Here is a 15,796-nt window from a genome sequence, read left to right as displayed (position 1 = left end):
AAGCTAGCATTAGTTTTTTGCCCAAAAACCTATAGCTGTGCAGCCCCTGCTGATAACGTACAAAAATATATGGATGGATCTTTGGATCTACAACATAAAGCAATAGGCAGAATTTCAGTTTAAAAATGAATAGTTATTTTTTTTAATTCATGGCTTGACTTGTTGTAGGTGTTTGGCCCTAAAGGATGTAAGAAACCCTGCCATTGAAAACCTTCTCTACCTGTAACCTCTCCAGTTTACACTGGACCATAACCACAACAAATAACTGATTTAAATATCACAAAATCATTAGTAAGAAGAAACGTTTTATTCACAGGTACTGTAAAAGTGAAACACAAGCTGCCCAAATATACATTTATACACAGGGTTTTGAAAATCCTATACAAAAACAAAGACAGTAGAAAATATGAGTTTTGTTATGAAATATGACCTCACATATAACATTTTCTTGAAAAAGATCTTGGTTTGGTAATAGCCATTTCATTTATGAGCCTAACCTCACCGTAATGACAACTAAAAATCACTGTAAAAAATTCAAATGGTAAAAGTGGAGTATAAATCATTTCAAAAAATCTCATGCAGCATCTTCAGAGAGGGCCTGAGAGAATATATTTTTGTAAAAGAATGGAAACATAATATCGCCAAAGTCATAGAAATTAAAACACCAATGCAAAACCAGTCTGTATTTTCAAAACAATCTTTTCTTTTTTCTTCTTTGTTCCCGATGTTTGATTCAGAACTTTATTCTGGCAGCAACTCGCTGACCTCAGGCTTGAGTTTACTGAACAATGTCACCATTACTCGTTCTCATTTACTTAATTCTTACCTGAGAGGTACAAATAAAAGAAGCTCTCATGGAAAACCTTGTTCAGATTTTTAATAACCAGCTAAAAAAAAAAAACAGGACTGTGTACATGTTGTTGCTATTTCACCTGTTTTGAGGTCAGTAAGTGTGCTGGAATGTGTTTAGCCCAGGCTTGGAAAAGCTCTGAAAGAGTAATGATGTCACAGAGTTTGTGTCTTACAGTACAATGAAACCCTACTGTCCAAGAGCATTTTAAGGGCTAGTTTACATCAGTACAACCATTCTTTCCACTGCTGTTGTTGACACACATGGCCATAGTCTCACAGACTGAGGCACCAGAAAAGAAAAGTGGCTAAATCAAGCATACACATTCGCTTTGTGTCACAATGGCCTTCTGATTGATATGTCTTGGTTCTTTTTCAAATTTTTCATTGAGGCCAGCTGACTATCACCCTCCACACAAACACACACACACACACACACCTCAACCACCCCCCCAAGTAAAAATCTGCTGCTTGGCCTTTGTGCATCCACTTCGACTCATTACGATCAAGGCAACTGAAGGGAAATGTCTTCACTCCACCCTGCAAACTTTCACAGGCCAGCTGACAGAGGATGAGTGACAACAGCAAATGTCTTTGATACGATACCATAGTCCAGCTTAAAGATCTAGAAAAGTACAGAACCCGGAGTGCTAACATAAGGCGCAAGAGGCTGAGCGGATATGGATCAAATGCTGACTGAGGTTTGAAACAAGAGAAAAAAAGGCCAGGTTTGGGAGCGCAATAAGATCAGCTTATTGCTTTTCTGTTTTCTTTATTTTCCCCCTTAAATGATATTTGCACACACCACGTATTCATTTAAATACACTATACAATGCAATATAAAATATTTGTCTTAAAAGCAGTATGTTCAGGGGTTGTGTGGGTATGCTGATGATACCTGCACCATATGAAAAATAATGACTCGCAACAAAAGACTAAAAAAGGCACTTCCAGGTGATATTCATTGACTCTTTAGTAACTTTTTTCTCCACAGCCTCCGCCGTGATGAGGCATTGGGGGCTCGATGGTCACGATTTCATGTGCATTCAGTCAAAGATCCACTCTTGTCTGAACCGTCTCTCTTCCTTTCAGCGACGTCCATAAACTCGCTGATACATTTCGTTTACCTCTCGTCTCACTTCCTCGATTTTCCAACAGCACTTTCGTTTGTCCTCAGACTTCGACTTCACGCAGTCCCTCCTGAGTGATGGGCGTTGACATGCTGATGTCGAAGCAGGTTACCATCATCACATGGGACTTGCATAGATTGACGCAGAACTCAAGCTCTTCTGTGGCCTCTGCCAAGGCTTCCAGGTACTCAGGAGACTCTTTATCCAAACTCTGGTCAACCTCAACTGTTAAAGAGAGAAAGCCAAAACTTCATGTAACAAAAACCAGCTTACACAAATTAGATTAAATAGTGTTTAAGGAAATAAAGCAGTCACTTACACTCTCCAATCCACTTGTTGGGATCCATCATTAATCGCGCTTTTGTGTCCTCTAACTCCTCCAACAACACTTGATGCTTTGCCTTCAGTTCTCTGACTTGCTGTTGCCTTCTTTCCAGCAGCTTCAGCTTACTGTTAAAATACAGCAGGCCCTAAAGGAAAACAAATAGTTACTCATTACAGTTAACATAAAAAGATCAAAAGTGTGTAAGGAACGGATGTAGAACTTAGTAAGAAAAGATTTGTTTTGCATTTTAAGAGTAACTAAATTCCAAATGTATTTGGTTATGAAGTAGTGTTGTTGATTGATCCTGGTCCAACTCTCAACATTTTAGTCAAACCATTTCAATTTGGTATATTTTGTTGTAAAATGTCAGAGTAACTGCCCTTTATAGGTTGAAACCTGGCTATTACAATTGATTTTTGCTATTGGCTGTGAACAAGATCATGTGATGTTTTGGAACATCTTGCGTCACAAACAAGTGCTGTTTGCCCCGCCCCTTTTATTAAAAACTAGCACCTGTGGGCTCTACAATCTGTGGTGAGTAGGTTGGACTGAGAGAAGAGTGAATAGAGAGGTACATTGAGTAATGAGTAGCTAGTCAACATAGCATAGATTGTTCGTTGGAGATTTTATAGCATAGACTGGGCTTGTCTTAACTGCTCCAGGATCCCCGCCCATAATCAAGGCATTTTTTGATATTCCTTCCTAGTGGCAGGTCAGTAGAAAGCTGGGGTTTAGTTACTCTTTAAATATTTTTATTTATTTGAAGAAACTTATTTATTGTTATCTTTTTTTTAAAAAGTCTTTAATTTGTGTTAAATGTATGAAGCTTTTATTAAAATATCAGCCACTGAAAACTAAGCTTACCTTGTCAACATCTTGGAATGGTTGCTGAGGAAAAGATTGGAGAAAAGAGCAAAACAAGTTAGTCATTCACACCAGACAGGATACAGTGCGATGAGCATTAAAATGTTTATGGGAACACTGTTGATTTATATTTTTCTGCTGTTCAAATTGAAATGGTAATTCACCCAGAGAGGCAAAGTCATGAAGAAGCAATTTATTTTCCTGTAGTTCAGACCGCGATGGCAGAGAGAAAAATTGAAGACCTTTTTTTCCTAATTGAAAGTAAATCGAAGTATCACCAAGAGATGGCTTAATATCGTCTCTAAAAAATTCCTAACTGGCTGCTGTGAACATGTGGGAGCAGTTAATGATGCACCAAAGAGGAGCTGGCCATAAAAAAGGATCAGAGCGCTCGCAGTGAACTGATTTGAAAAGCTGATGGTCGTCCAGTGACGTATACATTCCCTCAGCAATCTTTTTATCACCATCTCGCACCTTTTCGCACCATCACCGCCTCTGTCAGCGGTAAGATGAGAAGTCATCACTCATTCTTGGTCCAATTAACCCTCATCAGTAATTGCCTCCTGAAGTTTTGACATTCCCAAGGAGTCCTGCTAAAATACCAGACCTTGGGAACCCTTACACAGACATTTTAACTCCAGGATTTGCCACTGAGCCCGACAGAAGGTCAGACGTCTGGGACATATCATTCCCATCAGGTTCTTTAAAAAGACACTGTGAAGACGGCGGCTAAGAAATTACCACGACCTAAGTCAGCGAGGCACATCTCAAGACCGTACAGCCTCAACAATTTGCATTGCTAAATTGCTATCTCAGATGCCACATATTTGATATAACCCTTTTAAATTTAGCAAAGGGAATTAAAAACATCTCACCCAGACAACATTTTACCAATCTGGTTCAGCAAGAAGTAGGACAAGTCATAAGAGTCCCTCTGCTCACCTCAGCGGTTTCCTCTTGATGTCGCCTCTGGAGCCGCTCCACATCGTCAATCTCATACACCTTGATTTCAAAGGGTTCCTTCAATGGCCCAGACATGGGAGGCAGGTCTACCCACTGACCTGCTGTGCCCACCTTCTTCCCTAGGGACGAAGTGTCTGGCAGCGGTACTGGGATCAGCCGTCTTCTCTGGAAACCTACAAAACAATTGTAATTCTAAAACAGTTCCCAGCTTTCTGACACTTTGTATTTCTACAAGAATCCATGAGAAAATATGTATGAGTTGCACTCTGAGGCACGAAAAATTGTTGGGCATTACACAACATCTGAGTTGTGATTGCTGCATATTTATGAGGTCATCACATCACTGCTGTATAGATATGAATTCAAATTGGTTTATTGTGGAGGATTACAAAGAGCTTGATCAGATCACTGTTTATCTGATTTGATGATTACTGAGTGCAGCAGTTTGAATCATGTTCAGAGGAATGTGTGCATGAATACCATATGCTGCTGATTCAGGAGGAAAGAAAACAAATTTCAAAACGTATTATAGATGGAATTGTAAAGTTAAAGATAACGTCCTTAGGGAATGCACTATATTTTTGTGTTAGTACATTTCAATTACTTGTATGATTTATAGCAGACTACAGCAGGAAATTGCCTTCCTTTGCATTGCAACTTATAATACCCAAAGCCCCACTGACGTTCTCACCATTTGCCCTCTTCTTGGGATACTTGGCACTCCTCACTCTGCTCAAAGATGAAATGCTGCTCTCACTCATGGAGTCATGGGCAGAGGAAGCACTGCCTGTGGCTTCACTGTCACGGATCATGCTTTCATATCCGCTGCTACCACCGCTGTGGTAGAACAGAGCTGTGCGGCCCATTGCTGGAGGTAGCTCTCCGCTCAGCACGCTGCTGTTGTCACTGCCATGACCACTGCTGTAGCGCTGAGGACGCCTGGGAGCTGTGATTTTACTGTAGGGAGATGGGAGCATGGCAATGGGGGCCTTGTCTTCATTCACATTCACACCACTGTCATTCCCACTGTCTGAATCTCCTGAACCTCGAACATTTTTGCCTGATATGTTGCCTGTTGCCAGTTCGCTCACGCGACTGTTTGCCGCCCTCATGGCTTGCTTTGTGCCCATGATAGTCCCTCTTCCAGGCTTGCTGGTGACAGCAGTAGCAGCAGTCCGTGCGGCTGATGATCGTCCCGACGGAGGAAGATTGGCATTGGTGTTTCTTGTCACAGGTGAGGCCAAAGACTTTGTGGAGGAGCTCAGACCTTTAGAGCTGCTGGCTGACAAAGAACGAGCTTTACTACCACTGATTGCACCAAATACCCGTGCATTCGAAGAGCCCTTTGTCTGGCCAGGTTTGATAAGAGTTCCTCCACTTGGGGAAGATGGACAAGTAGCTATGGGAGAACTTGATGAATTTGGAATTCCTAATCGTGTAATAGACTTGTTGGATTTGCTACTGCTGCTTCCCAGACTTGCGCCACTGTTTTCCCTACTCAGTGCAGGTCTGGAAAAGTTTTCACACCTTTCAAGTGACATCTGACTTCCATAGTGATGACCGCTCTCTCCTCTAGGCCCTCTAGATTTGAGGCTAGAACTAACTTTTGTTGTGTTGAGGCCAGAAGTTTTAAAATTGGCATGGTCCATTCTGTGACAAACATCAACCTCATCCTCTGATACAGCTCCTCTTGCTCCCGAAGGTTTTCCTGCCTCACCATAGGCTGACTTTAAGGCACTTTGGGGCAACACGGTCCTGGTCTTATGATCGAGACTTGACTTTCTCACAGGGGGAGGAGGTGGGGGAGATGTGCAGCCAGGTTTCAAGAGATTACTGGCTTTCTGTGAATTAGCCTTGCTTTGTTTCCCTAGAGAGGAGAACTTAAGGCATGTGGTGGATGAGATGATATCATGACTTCCCTTGTAGTCCGTGGATGAATGGATGACGGGCACTGTTCCCAGAGTGGTAGCACCTCGCCTCAGCTGTGGCATTTTACTGGGTGGGTTTTTACTGACTGATTTCTCACAGCCATCAACCACCCTCTGGGACGAGGTAGAGCCCTGCGCCTTGGGTGGACGAGGTGCACTGTTGCAATGGTTGGATACTTTACTGGAGAGTATGCCGCTGGGAGGGTGTCTAAGAAATTTGCTGGTGCTGCTACTGGAGTCCGAAAACTGAGGTTCAGCGTGTTTGTCAACGCGTTGCCAAGGATCCACCTGCTTGATCTCCTGCCGTGGTGAATCTTTGCTGTTGTGGCTGCTGCTACTACTGTGAGAAATAGACGAGGTAGGTTTAATCTTCCTGGGAAGACTAGAGTGGACTGTGGAGGGGGCCATGTGGCTGCTCAGGGAGTGTGCTTTAGTTATTTTGGAGGTTAATCTTAAGGACCCTTTTGCTGACTCGGGTGATGGCGGACACTTTGTCAGTGAAAGTTTGCTTGAAGCAGCACTGTCACTGTCCAGTTCAGAAAAACCAAATCCACTGTCATTTAAGGAGCTCTTTGCATCTCGTGCAGAGGAAACACAGTGAAACATGTCCAGGGAGTCAAAGTAAAATGCAGACTGAGGTCCTGTGTTTTTGGCTTGGGGAAGAAAGACATCTGTAGACTGAGCTCCTTCACTTTCCAAGGTGCAAACACTAACCTCACTCAGCCAAGAGCTGATGGATGAACCTCTGCTGTCTATGCACTCCTGAAAGGGAGTGACCACTGCAATGTTCACCTCTGCTCCTCCCTCCCCTGATGTATAAGCATCAAATTCATCATTGATGCTGCTGATAATGCTGACAGGTCGGGAGCCAGAAGCCAGGGCCTGCAGAGAGCAGTCACTGTTGAAGCTAATAATACTAGATGGCCGAACTTTATCGACAATACCGCCTATAGACAGCTCCTCAACCACAGTAAAGACTAGCTCATCCTCTCCATTTAACTCCACTGGCTGTTGCAGAGTGACAGTAGCACGAAGAATGTCTCGATCTAGATGTTGTTCTCTAAAGGTAGAGCGCACCTGGCACACCTCCATTGGAGCTCTAAGCAAAGAATGTGTGCAAGGGTCCCTCCTCTTCACAGCCTGGTGGCTCATTCCCACCGGCGGCATTCTGGTGCTGGATTTTTCTTCATTGTTTTCAGTTTGTTTGTGTTGCATAGGGGCTGGGGCTGGCTTTGGCAAAGCTTTCTTGTTGAAGTACACCTTCTCCCTTACAACTGGTTCGGAGGGTGGAGTTGGAGAAGCTGTCTGTTTGTTTGTACTAACCTGGCTTTCTGTAGCCAAAATCTTTGCGCCATCAGCGCTGGTTCTGCATACATTTTGGACATCCTCTGTTGCTGGAATAAACTGCTTGTTGGAATAGTCTGCTATACATTTAGCAGCAGTACTGCAGGATGGTTGGTTGTGCGAAGTATTTGCTACAGTCTTTGGTGAAGAAGAGCCTTGGCTCTCCTTAGAATTGTCAGTCTTGGGGCTCGCCGGATTTCGTTTGCCTTCCCCAACAAAGGCAGTGGGTTCTTCACTGCCATCTATACACTCCAGCCTTTCTTGAAGCTCAGCAAATGTGTTGCATTTAAAAAAATGGTCTCTGTCAAAAGGGCCATCTTTTGTGGTCCTTTTCTTGTTTAGGGAAGGGATGATTGGAACAAATGCTGGTGGACCCTCATTATCACTGAGCTCTCTGTCTGAAATTGCAGTTCCTCCAGGTCCCACATAAATAACTGTGTCACAAGACTGTTCACTGCTGGAGGAGTAGTCTGGATCACTGAGCAAGGAGGGCATGTCAGGGTCCAGGGCTACCGTTCGAGGATGAAAAGGTCTCAGATGTGGTGGTCGGCGGATCCTGTCTTCTTCACAAGAACTTTCACCTCCAGATGAACTGGAAGCATACTGTAAAGCAGAATTGAAACAACAATGTATTAATTTTCTGTATGATTAATATAGATATCGGCGATAAAATACAATATCGGTTGACATTGGTGTCTGTTTTTCCACAAATTGTGAAAAACTGATGTTGTTGCATGTGAGATGTTAAGAATAAATATGGCACTTTTTCCATAACTAATAATTTTATTTGTGGAATATATCCAGTAGGGTCCACATTAAAAGTAGGCTTAACATGTTATTTCCATGGAGAGATGTGACCTAAAGTTAGGTTGAGGGAGGAGGTCTGTGTATATATCGGAAAAAATTAAACTATCGGAAATTTTGTATCGGACAATGCCAAAAAGCTAGTATCGAAAATCTCTATTTGATTTTTTTTTTTTTTTTTTAGGTCCCGACTCCTGTTACTGTAGTCTAAATTAATATGATGGGTTTGATTAAACATTTCACATATGTTTTTATCTATCTTTATCTTAAATACAACAGATCAAATTGGAGTTGTTTGCATTCATACAAATGTATGTGTTAACCCTTACCAAATTAGGTCAATATCAAGGCAAATATAAATCTGTGGGATGTTACAAGTCAATATAAAGATTAAAAGTGCACACCCATAGCTAACACAGAGATGCATGTCATTAATACAAATTGCACTGCATGTTTAGAATTATAATTATGACTTGGGCCAATACCAAATACATACAAACTGTCACTCTGCCTAATTAGCCATAGCATATATTCCTCTAATACAGAGGAATTCAATGCACTCATCCCCAGGCAGTGCTATTGATTACTTGATTATGTGTTGAGGAGCAGAGAGAAGAAAACTAGTTCTAAATTACTGCACTAATAATTCATTCACAGATGCATTGAAACACTCATTTGCCTAATAGCTCTAAATTACATGAGGAAAACAAATCAAACAGCCTAAATGGCTGCAGATGTACATTAGCATTAGCATGAAGTCAAAAGTTGCTAAATATGCATTCTTTATAAAATAAAATATTAACAATAAGAGCATATATTTAATGTGTACATACTGCTGAATACATCTGTAGATTTGTAAAATTACACGATCAAAGCTGTGATCATTCTAAATCAGTGTTTCTCAAATGGGGGTACGCAATGGCACTACAGGGGGTACTTGAGAGAGAGAGAGAAAGTGGAAAATTCACAAAGAAAGTGTGAGTCTTGGTGCCACGCCAGGCATGATATGATCTTTCCACTTATTAACAAAATGATATTCTTTAAACGTGTGTTATCACTCGTTCATTCCATCATTGTACTTTATAGTTGTTTTTCATTGTTTTCATAGCAAAATGTTGTAGTCGGAGAAAGGGGGTACTTGAATTCGGAAATAAGAGAAAGGGGGGACTTGAGCCCAAAAAGTTTGAGAACCACTGTTCTAAATGCATAACTGGGTGTCGCTTGCTAGTAATTTATCAAAGTTTTTCTGAAGTTTTGGGTATTTTGGGGTAAGGTCTCACTTTTTCGTGATTTGTGCAAGAGTTCATTGTCAACCAAGTTAGAGTAAGTTGGCCTTTTTTTAACAGGCGTGTTATAATCTTAGGAATAATCTTTTTAATTTGGAATTCATCGACAAATATTTCCCTTTAACTTGTTTGAAGTACTGATGGACCACAATGTGTGTGCGATCCTCTGGTTGAACCCCATCTACTGTAACAGAGCTGTGTACCTTAGATTTCTTTTTCCTCATGCGGTGGATGCGTGATGCCAACTGGATGGTGTTGAGTGATTCAGCGTAGTTGGATGATGAATCAGAGATGTGGGCAATCATTGTTGTTCTGCAGTTGATGTTGCCAAGGGATTCCCTCAACAACATTGTCAGCTTGCTATCCCTAAAGAGGGTATAAGGATTATTATTATTTTATTATTATTATGTCCCTGCAGTCGGGGAAGCACAGTTGAATTCCCAATGACATGTTATTAATCTTTTCACACACGTAGACAACTGTATTCTTGTGAATTTCTTTATAGAGTCTTGAATCTGACTCCACAAACTAAAAAAACACAACAAACTGACAACAGGATGACAACATTTGCAGCGACGCGCCTGAAATAAACAACATATTGTAGCTAAATAAAAGTGAGGGATCTGTGTTACCTATAAGGTACATGCTTTGCTCCATTTGCCAAAGCCATGATGACATTTCCTAGTGCGTTGAGGGAGAGACACAAGCCCCCTCCTCCGTCTCGGCTCTTACTCAGGACTTTTTCGCAGCTCCCCAAGTCGATTAGGTGAAGCCTGCTCCGTCCGCCCGACACTGCACCAACACAAGAATGAGAACCAGGTGAAAAGGAGCTCAGACACTCCCTCTTTCTTGTTAGTTCCTCCTGCAGAGAGCACTGATGACAGACGAGACAGCTTTGTTTGAGCTGCCTGGGTTATTTATGAGTACTATTGTCTCGCTGTGAATGTCTCCCCAAACTCAAGGTAACAAGGTTTTGTCTCGGTTAGATGCAAATCTAAAAGAAAAAATCCAACAACTGAGAACAAATCCCACCCAGAGGAATTGGCACTCAGAAGATTTGAGGACAAACGTAAGAACCCAGACTATTGTGGCCTTAGATTTAAATGAGAATCTACTGTATGTCGATGCAACTATTAATGATCTGGACTTTTATTAGTATCTGATCCATAAAATATGACAGTTTTGATTTTCAACTCTATATTCTCTTTCTGCATTTGTTAATTACAAGGCAGGTACCGTATATGTATTGCTGTGTTGATTTCAAACAATGATATGATTTAAACTACCTGATGAACCACATAGTGGAGAAGCTAAAGGAAACAATCATGAATGGATTTCACATTTAGAAAGACTTACTTGAAAGACTGTACGTATAAAGGCAAAGGTTGCTCTTTAATTGCCTTGCTTGAATGCACTTCCTACAGGTATATCAATAGTCATTTAACTTAAACAGAGAACATCAGAATTCACAATCATCTACTGTTTCCAGATGTGATTAGGTTTGTTGCAATTCTTAATTTTCCAGATGTCGGGCTGACATAATTATATATATATATATATATATATATATATATAGAGAGAGGCTCTTCAGAAATGCACTAGGGTACCCTGGTCCTAAATTCATTGTTCTAGACTCTGATTACCATTAAATTATTGCAACTCAGATTGGTAATAGATATATATATATATATATTTGTGCATTCCTGAGGAGCCTCTGTCCAACGTGTTTAAATGCCCCCTGCTTTATTACACCTGATTCTAAAAGGTAGCTTGTTCTCAAGCATTTTGTTGCAGCTCTGTACAGTTTGAGGTGAAATTCAACCAGAAAATTAAATTTTTTCCACAATAGTTGTGTCAAAAGCAGGAAAAAAACTTAAGAGTATAACTAATGGAAGCCAAATTGTTTTGGCTGTGATAACAGCTGGATCAGATAATCCTCAAAACTGTAGCTTTGGTGTTGCTTCATTGTGTGCAGTGCTCAAGATTTATCAAAGTGGTCCAAGGAAAAGAAAGCAGTAAAGCAGCCAAAAGGGGTTGTGGGTGGCAAACACTTTCTAGGTTCACATCGGACACGTCCAGGCTTGCCCTTGTAGTTAAATATAAGAGCTTCATGTTGCTCAGTTTGCTAAAGAGATTTGTGTCAGTTGTAGTTTAAAAGTGTTGGATTGACAGTCTATCACAGTTTGTTCTGTGTGGAGTTTGTGTAGCAACACTAACTTCCACCCTTGCCACTCTTCTCCATGCGATACTGGTAGATGTGCAGCGTGAACAGCATGTGGGAATTACGCCGCTCGTCCTCATCAACATTTGCTTTACTGGTGCTCCGAGCGGCGATCGCTGCGTCCAAGAAGAAGGCGGCTTTGTCTGCAGTCGGTGCACGAAGCTCACTCTGATTCTGGAGCTACAAGAAAAAGAAAACAGACAGAGGTTTAGTGGATCCAAAGCCGACCACATAGGGCTTGAAAAAGAGGAGAGTAGAAAAAGGTGGAGGGTAAGAGACGAGCAAAGAGGAGAAGGAAGCTTTTAATTGGACTCCGACACACATTTTTTGCCCATTAGATTGGGTCTCGGGGGCAATTAGGACAGCAGATATGCACTCAGAGGAAAGAGGATTAGGTGGGGTGATAGTGAAGCAGGAGGCCGTGGCAAAGCCCTCACTCTGGTTTGATGATGGTAGTGGTGGTATACAGGGAGGGATACAGGAGGAGTTTGAAGGCAGGGGGTATCATGAATGAAGCCTAGCAATAGATGCTGAGAGGGAGAGCAGGAAGAAGCTTCACAGACACTGAACAGCCTTTGAAGTCGGAGTCTATACATATTCCCCAAAAACAACATCTGACAGCTACACCTGTGGTTTTACCCTCCCCCAGCAGTACTGGTATTGTGCTGTGGAGGCATCAGTAATAGAAGCTGATTTGTGCAGACAGAACAGCAGTTTCAAAGTTAAGAATAAAGCCATAAATACCAACGATGGGTATTGTGTAAATTTAAAACCATGATTTCTCGAAGCAAGCAGTGTGAGCCAGACGTCAAAGTCATGAAAAATGAAGACACACAAATCCACAGTCAAAGTTTACACATCTTTGGGAATAAAGCAGCTGTTAATAAAAGAAAAAAAGATTGATACACATATCAATGCTTTCTATCCCAAGGTGAGAGACTGAAAGGATATGTGGACAAAGACAAACACTGAGAGATGAAATGCATCTAACCTGCGTGCCACAGATTGGATCCTCTCTCAGGTGGATTCCCGGGGACTGGCCCTCCTGCAGGCTTCCTGTCGACACCTCGGACAACAAGTCCTTGAGCTCCTCGTCTTTACCAAATATTTCCACAGCAGACACGCGGACCGAGAACCTGGTACTCGTCTTCTCTTTACGCTCATTGATGAGCTTGAAAAGCCAGGAGATCGCACATGGCACAATGCCAAGGTTCTGAGTCGAGCTGTCTTTGCCAATCATGGTATATGTCTTGCCTGGGGGAGTGTGAAAGGGAGAGGAGGTGAAAATGAAAATATTGGCTTGTGTCTAGAGATGTGCTTTATTCACTGTATATAGGAATCATTTCACAACTTTGTCAGCAGGATGAAAGAAAAGGGGCTGACAGTTGTTTTTGACAATCTATTGTCCCTTATAGTGGCTGATGAAAAATGTGAGTAGTAATGGGTATAAAAGGTTAAATTCAGTTAATGCCAAATGAAAGTCAAACACTAACCCAAAAGCCTTTTTCCAGAGGCAGTTACTTTGGAGAGAGTTACAGCTCGTGGAAACAGCAGCATGAGGACACAAAGCCCTAGAGCCTAAGAGCACCTGCCAGGCCAATTACTGGGATTTTAATTACAGAGTGAGCCCGGAATCCTGCATGCAGTACTTTGCCCCCTTGCTCTCACTCCCACACTCACTACCAGCCTCCATTTGCCCATTCCACGACTCAACCTGATGCACAGCTAAACTAATTGTGAACATTGACGGAGGCAAAACAAAAAGCAGTGAGAGTTTTCTTTACCGAACAAAGCCACTCGTCTAATCTCCGACTGGAGCATTAGCTTACCGAGCTTGACTTGACCGAAGCAGAAGATGCAGCCGTCTGCACCGTTCACCACCGACTGAATGACCTCGGCTACTGTCCCTGAGCAAACCTCAGCCTGTAGGGAACACACAGTGAAAAACCACTTTATTTGTCTGATTAGTGATTAGAGATATAATATAAACAAAAACACAATGTGAACAAACAATCCAATATGTCCTTTCATGAAATAAAAAAGCTCTCAATTAAAATTTCATTGTAGTATTACTTCAGAATTTTCACTCATTGGTGTGTGTGCATTTGTGTATATGGTAGAGCTGAAGATTTTTGCCCGAACCCAACAGAACCCAATGGGCAGGGTCAGGTTCGGGTTGGGCTTGGTTTTAATTTCTTTCATTTTATACGGGTCTGGGCCTGGCTCAGGAGTTGCACAGTAAATGAGTAATCAGGTGATGCGTTTCCCTTCTGGAAGGAGGTTCCGGTCCAACAGGACCAGAACCTCCAGATACAAAAACAGCTTCTTTCCTTCTGCAACCAGCCTCATGAACACACCCCTGGTTCCCATCTGACCCCCCCCCCCCCCCCCCCCCCCATCACCACCTTCATAATTAGACTTGTATATTATAAATATATTTATCCTTTATTTATATTTATCATTGTAAGACATTGTAATTGTAGGAGTTATTATATTTTTTCTTCTGCAACTTGCTCTATCCTAAAACAGTGTTGCAGCACTAATGACACGTATGTCATCTTATAGGATCAATGTCAAAGTCGCGTCAAGTGTCAAAAGCCAAAATGTTCCATATCGCGACAAATATTTATCGTACAAGTTTGATGCTTACATTTATGAAAAGCTCATCTCAAGTGGAGTATTTTATTTAACTGGATCAAAGCTGTACAACCCACCAGTCAAAAGATCAGTAGGGGTCAAAGTTCATGACATCACAAAAAAAAACCTATAACGGCCACAAATTGAGATACAATGCTCAGACTGGTACCATTGAACAACATTTCCTTTCAATGTGTGACCTTGACCTTTGCTCAAGGTCATATTTAAGGCCAAGGTCAGCCTTCTGTTTTTTACTGCATTATATAACTTGTTAACCAATCAGATACAGGTTGTCATTTTTGCCAATTTTCAATTGCCAAATACGTAGTTGCCTTGCGAATACAGGTCTTGCCTAGTTATTATTATTGTTTCTGGTTTGTTTTTTGCTCTTTTTCTGTTCCTCGCACCAACTACTAAGTTAAATTCCTTGTGTTGTTTTTAAACTGTATTTGACGAATAAAAACTGATTCTGATTCAATGGATGCTGAAGAGGTGAATCAAAAGCTGGGCTTTGGTGAATGAATAAATGAAGTAAAATATGTATAACGACTGATTGTTGACAAAAGACAAAAGAGATTTTAATATGGTCAAAGGTTCAGGTTCAGGCTTACAAAAAATCAGCTTCATTTGGGTTTAAACAACTTTGGGCCAAATTCTGCTGGACTCGGGCCTTGTCGGGTCTAACTTTTAAGGCCCGGTGACAGCTCTCGCATTTTGCACCCTGTCGTACGCCCCCCCTGGAACAAGGCTTCAGCACCCATGCCTCATTTCTATGCATCACACATCAAACAAGATCATAACTAGCAGAATAGCTTTCTGTTACAGTTAGCCACCAGCATAGCACAATGTGGTGGCTCAGCTCCAGCTCTGCACATTTCGGCTGCAGCTTTCAGATTGCTCCAAGTAGGTGGTATGATAGAAGATCTGAAGATTTGCTATGGTCCAACACTTCTGATGACAGTGTCTTCTGATCTTAAAGCTATTTAGAGTTTACTGCACCATATGGAAACACATATGGCACCTAAACAATCCTTGACCTCAGATTTGAATGACTTTCTGCCCTCAGTGTGACTGCCAGATAAAGACTATCATAGACGTCTTAACATAGAGAGAAAGTAAACCCCCTCCTGGGTTACACTACAGTAAACATGTATCTGACCTTTGCCTTTGATCTCAGTGGGTGTGCTGTTGTCTGCTGCAGAGGGTTAAGATTGGATATAGCTGTACAATGAAAGCAGGGATTGGATATAGCAGGAGTACATTCAAATCATTCCTGGGAAGGTTTAAGAGGCCAGCTGTTAGACCCTCACTGGTAAGGATGACCCATGACCCAAGACGGGCATTTTCCTCTAAGCCTTTTGCCACACCCTGCCAGCATTAAGATGTCCTTTTACCCTTGAGGGACTAACTTTATAAACAATAACCCTAAAGGCTTTCTCTCCCTC

At 41.7% G+C, this 15,796-nt stretch overlaps 1 protein-coding gene across 4 annotated transcripts in view; it reads right to left on the bottom strand.

Annotated features, from left to right (window-relative positions):
• Positions 1-347: 347 nt before the first annotated feature.
• kif26ab (kinesin family member 26Ab) overlaps positions 348-15,796 on the bottom strand; it is a 91,250-nt gene continuing 75,801 nt past the window's right edge. For all 4 annotated transcript variants that reach the window (XM_028437758.1, XM_028437759.1, XM_028437761.1 and 1 more), the window contains 10 exons: positions 13,544-13,637; positions 12,706-12,968; positions 11,711-11,894; positions 10,126-10,285; positions 9,697-9,859; positions 4,823-8,006; positions 4,111-4,304; positions 3,169-3,192; positions 2,299-2,449; positions 348-2,204 (listed from right to left, as the gene is read on the bottom strand). In XM_028437758.1, the coding sequence (XP_028293559.1) occupies positions 2,023-2,204; positions 2,299-2,449; positions 3,169-3,192; positions 4,111-4,304; positions 4,823-8,006; positions 9,697-9,859; positions 10,126-10,285; positions 11,711-11,894; positions 12,706-12,968; positions 13,544-13,637 (4,599 nt within the window). In that variant the 3' untranslated portion in view covers positions 348-2,022. The remainder of the gene's footprint in view (positions 2,205-2,298; positions 2,450-3,168; positions 3,193-4,110; positions 4,305-4,822; positions 8,007-9,696; positions 9,860-10,125; positions 10,286-11,710; positions 11,895-12,705; positions 12,969-13,543; positions 13,638-15,796) is intronic.

Source organism: Gouania willdenowi, chromosome 22 (assembly GCF_900634775.1).
Source record: "Gouania willdenowi chromosome 22, fGouWil2.1, whole genome shotgun sequence".
Taxonomy (NCBI): Eukaryota; Metazoa; Chordata; class Actinopteri; order Blenniiformes; family Gobiesocidae; genus Gouania; species Gouania willdenowi.
This window is presented reverse-complemented; position numbering and strand designations above follow the sequence as displayed.